At 40.1% G+C, this 4,285-nt stretch overlaps 1 protein-coding gene and 1 long non-coding RNA gene across 4 annotated transcripts in view; one reads left to right on the plus strand and one right to left on the minus strand.

Annotated features, from left to right (window-relative positions):
• Positions 1 to 313: 313 nt before the first annotated feature.
• On the minus strand, positions 314 to 3,498 carry LOC111654510 (retinol dehydrogenase 7-like). 3 transcript variants are annotated; one of them, XM_023405561.2, is made up of 5 exons: positions 3,361 to 3,498; positions 1,731 to 2,047; positions 1,244 to 1,502; positions 987 to 1,150; positions 314 to 695 (listed from the first exon to the last, which is right to left on the minus strand). In XM_023405561.2, the coding sequence occupies exons 2-5, from the start codon at positions 2,041 to 2,043 to the stop codon at positions 472 to 474; spliced, it is 960 nt and encodes a 319-aa protein (XP_023261329.1). In that variant the 5' UTR covers positions 2,044 to 2,047; positions 3,361 to 3,498; the 3' UTR covers positions 314 to 471. The 3 variants fall into 3 exon arrangements, with proteins under 3 accessions (XP_023261329.1, XP_023261330.1, XP_087029894.1); XM_023405562.2 differs by having other exon boundaries at positions 3,328 to 3,466; XM_087173768.1 differs by lacking the exon at positions 3,361 to 3,498 and adding an exon at positions 2,966 to 3,148.
• LOC147819158 (uncharacterized) overlaps positions 3,454 to 4,285 on the plus strand; it is a 2,000-nt gene continuing 1,168 nt past the window's right edge. The window contains exon 1 of the long non-coding RNA XR_015437204.1: positions 3,454 to 3,593. This is a non-coding gene — a long non-coding RNA (uncharacterized LOC147819158). The remainder of the gene's footprint in view (positions 3,594 to 4,285) is intronic.

A 4,285-nucleotide genomic window follows, 5' to 3' on the forward strand; every position in this document is an offset into this window, starting at 1 on the left:
TTTTTTTTTTAACCTCAAATGTGACTGAACTCTGAAAACACAACAATTCTGCCCAAAGGTTACAGATAAAACGCTGTTGCGTATTTGATATTGAGAACAAATGAACGTTAATGATCAAACTTTCAGTTCAAACAGATGCAGCGGAGCTAAAGTCCATCAAGAACAAAAGCTTTACAAGTTGACAGAGGTGTGACACTGTGTTCAAGATGTCTCAAGAAGCAAATGCCATCGTCTGTGATCAGAGGCCATTAACTGAGATGTTATAATCTGTACAGCAGGCATGCTAATGTCCAGAGTCAAGCAAAAAACATAATGACGAACCAAACATGTTTTATAATACAGAATATGTTTATATGATGTTATCAATGGTGGAATACTTAACTTGCAAACATTTATTGTGTGTAAAAAATGAAAGAAATGTCAGTTCTCTTTGTGTAAACCTGTCCCACAAAATTACTACTTTGACAGAAACTACAGGACAGAAATTTGGGGTTTGGGGTTACTTTTAAGGAAAAGTTTATCTGAGATGCAGGTTGGCATGTATGAAAGAGGCAACCAGAGGAACTTTGCGTCCCATCCAGGAGAGTAGCGAGTACGAGGGTGAACGGCAGAGACAGCGTGCTCCATACAGCCAACCACCTTCATCAGGTCCGAGTCCGTGAACACCTTGAACCTGTCATCCAACCCCTTCATACCTGAAAGAGAAACATGTCACACAAGTGGTTTATACGCAGTACACTTTAGTAGGGCAACACTTTAATTTCAAATTTTTAAATTCCTAATCATTTCCTAATAATTTACTAGGTAGTTTCATGGAAAACAATTATATGAATGGGCGCTAATTAAAAGGTATAGGTATGTTTATATCAGGTAAGACAATGTTTGATTGGTAGAATATCTTTACAGGAAACTTTTAAAAACTATTAGTAAATTATGAGAAAATAAAAGAACTGTGGAATAAAGTGTTAACAAATGCTGTAACTCACCTTGGTCCAAGAAAGCTTTTCCATAATCGTCCTTCACATCCTGAGGTAATCTGTCCCACAGCCTCTGCAGGTTATTCTTCAGTATCACTGTATCAGTCACATTGGTTTTGAAGAACCCTGGCTCAATGCATGCGACCTTGACTCCAAACGGTGCCATGTTCAAACTGAAACACAAAATGAGCCGCTGTAAGTAAAGAACACACTCACGAGAACAACAGTGTGTGTGCAGCATGAAAAGGTTACGTCTCCTCTCTCACCGCAGACTGTCATTGAAGGACTCCACTCCGTACTTGGACACACAGTAGGGTCCGCCGAACGGGCTGATTCGCCCAAACACGCTGGCAACGTTCACCACTCTCCCTTTGGCCTTCTTGATGAGAGGAAGGACGCTGAGTGTCACATCTATGACTCCACACAGGTTGACGGTCAGCATGGATTTATAATCCTCTATAGTGAGCCAGTCAGATGGACCGGACGGCACAGCGACTCCAGCGTTGTTCACAACAGCCCACAGGCCTGAAGCAACACAAGATAAACACAAAGAGGTGATAGTGATCACACCCACATGCAGCGCACAGTGCAACCACTGCTTAGAGGTTAGCTAAGATTGACACCTTTCCTTTGACTGTAGAGTAAACGTGAAGCTACTGTGTATTTATTAAAATGTCTTGTCTAGTGAGTTAACATAACACCCATGAGATAAACAAGCATATAAAATAAACGTAATAAAATAAACCCACTCACCCTTCACTCCGACCAAAGTCTTGATCGCAGCTGCTGCTTTGCTGACACTTTCAGAGTTGGAGACATCCAGGTGCGTCGTCGTCAGTCTGTCGGAGGAGATCTTCTTCAGCTCATCCTCACCCTTCTCAGTGTAACAGGCTGCGATCACGCGGAAGCCCAGCTTGTCCAGGTGTCGAGCAAGGAGGTTACCAAACCCAGAGTCACAGCCAGTGATGTATACATATTTCTCTTCCTTGTTGGACACCCTTTTGAGCTCCTTGCACCAGCGATAGACGAACCAAAGCGCCACCAGCCCGAGGATATACAGCAACATTTTTCTGAGGTAAAAAAAGAAAACGCTGACGTGAGAAAAACAAAGAGAAATACGGAAACCAAATAAGAAGACAGCTGCTCTATAATGCTTCTGAAATGACCGGTCCACTCAAAAAGGAAATGGGCTCCTCCTTCATCTACTTTTGATATGTTGACATGTTGTCACTCCATGCTGTTGCTTTATCTGGTATTTTGTCTGGTGAAAGATTTTTTTTAAGATCAAGAGTCCACTTTGGATAAAAGTATGGACTTTCAAACCCAATATTGACTGTGTGTGAAAGTATGTCACTTTATTGTGTATGGAACAGGAGGAACTGGAGTTTTGTGCATTTAGTAAATTACTATAAGAAAAGCAGCAAACATTCACATTTGAGAAGCTGAAACCGGTGACTTAATCAATCTTAAAAGATTAACCGACTGACATATCAGTTAATCGACTAATTTATAAACAACTTACATAACTGTCATTTCACAAATTAGCCCGACTGAGCCTTAATATTTGGGATGCAACAAATAATTATTCTCATAACAGATTATTTTCTCAACTAACTGATTGATTGTTTAGTTGATAAACCTGACCATGTGTGCAAAACTCAGAAGATATTTATTTTACGATCATACAAGACCAAAAGACAGAAAGTATTATTGCTTGAAAGATCATTTAAAATACATTGAGCCTGCCTGTAGTGAAATGTGCTATTAAATAAAAATATCATTAAATAAATAAATAAAAATCATTGTTGATTATATTCACTTCCTTTACTCACTGATCAATCAACTAATCATTTCAGTTCTGAATACATATGACCTGTGATGGTGTATCTTGTGCTTCAGATACTTAAATCAACTTGCACAAACCTGGAGCTGCAGCATAAATACAACTTTAAGATCCATAAAGATTATTGATTATTACCACCGATTACCTATCCGTTTTAATGATGAAGTTTGAGCTGATTTTCCCCACAAAGTTCCCAGGCTGAACGTCTGACATGTCTTCATGGTCCAAACACTAGACTAAAGTTTTAACAGAACTAGTCTTAATCATATGAACAAAGTCTGTCACGATTCATGATGAAGCCGAACACAAAGTTCTGGTGGTTAAGCCTTGTCTCGACTAAATGGCCTGAATGCTTCCACAATGAGGCTGATATTCAGACTTAACGCCCACTTCCATTTGAGAAGCTGTAACATTTTATGAAGTTGACGGAGGCTCAGAACAACTGGACCGAACCGGACTAGACTGAACGAGCTGAACGTCTCGGTCGAGCGAGAAGAAGAAACTTACGTGTGTATTTTGTGCGGTTAGTGCATGAATTACCGTCTTTCACTGCAGGTCGAGAACCTCCAGAAGAAACGCCACAAGAAGAGGGAGACCTGCCCAGTTTATTTGCTTTCTCTACTTGACTCGAAGGTGCTTCCCCGTGACTTCCGGGAAATGTCAGCCTCCGTCGTCTGGCCTCTTTTACCCGTAGAAGATAATGATGTGTGAGGGGCGCCGCCTGCTGGACACCACGTGACAGGGTCAGATAGGGACACATACATGATTTAATGGTAAGACATATATTTCGGACAGTTTTGCTTTGAGAAACTATGAATATGTAAATACACAAATATTGCACTATTTTATGCAAATAAAATATAATTAAGATGAATACATTCACGAAGACATACTTTTAATGTATTGTTGATTACTTTTGGCTGTAATAATATTACACTATCTTCGTATACCTACACTCAAAAAACTGCAGGGTTGAAAATTAACCAAACCTTAACCCCACTGCTGGGTAACTATGGACAAAACACACGCTGGGTTGCTTTGACCTAAGCGCTGGATTTGACCATTTAACCCAGAATGCTGGGTTGTTCATTTGCCCCAACCTAGGGAGTGACAACAACAGTATAACAGTATAACTATGGTGTTATAATGATTTTATCATAATCATGCAAACATAAACTAAACAAAAAGAGATCCATGTAAGTGCTCATTAGTGAGTTTTCTGAGTTCACTGTCCTTCTGTATGTTCTTTTCACAAATGAAAACACTGACTAGCATTAGTAGGTCGACACAAACATGGTGAGGATTTGAAGCTTCTGCAGACATTGGGCATCCTTCACCCCTTTTAATCCAGAAAATGATAGGGCCACACTGAGCTTCCTGCAGACAAAGATTGTCCCAGGGGACAGTTTCTGTGCTTCCATTGAGAATTCAGTGGCATTTCTGACAAGAAATGGGTTTTCAATGC

Source organism: Seriola lalandi, unplaced genomic scaffold, assembly GCF_002814215.2.
Source record: "Seriola lalandi dorsalis isolate HSWRI2012SDOR001 ecotype SW California unplaced genomic scaffold, Sedor1 jcf7180002054279, whole genome shotgun sequence".
In the NCBI taxonomy this organism is placed as follows: domain Eukaryota; kingdom Metazoa; phylum Chordata; class Actinopteri; order Carangiformes; family Carangidae; genus Seriola; species Seriola lalandi.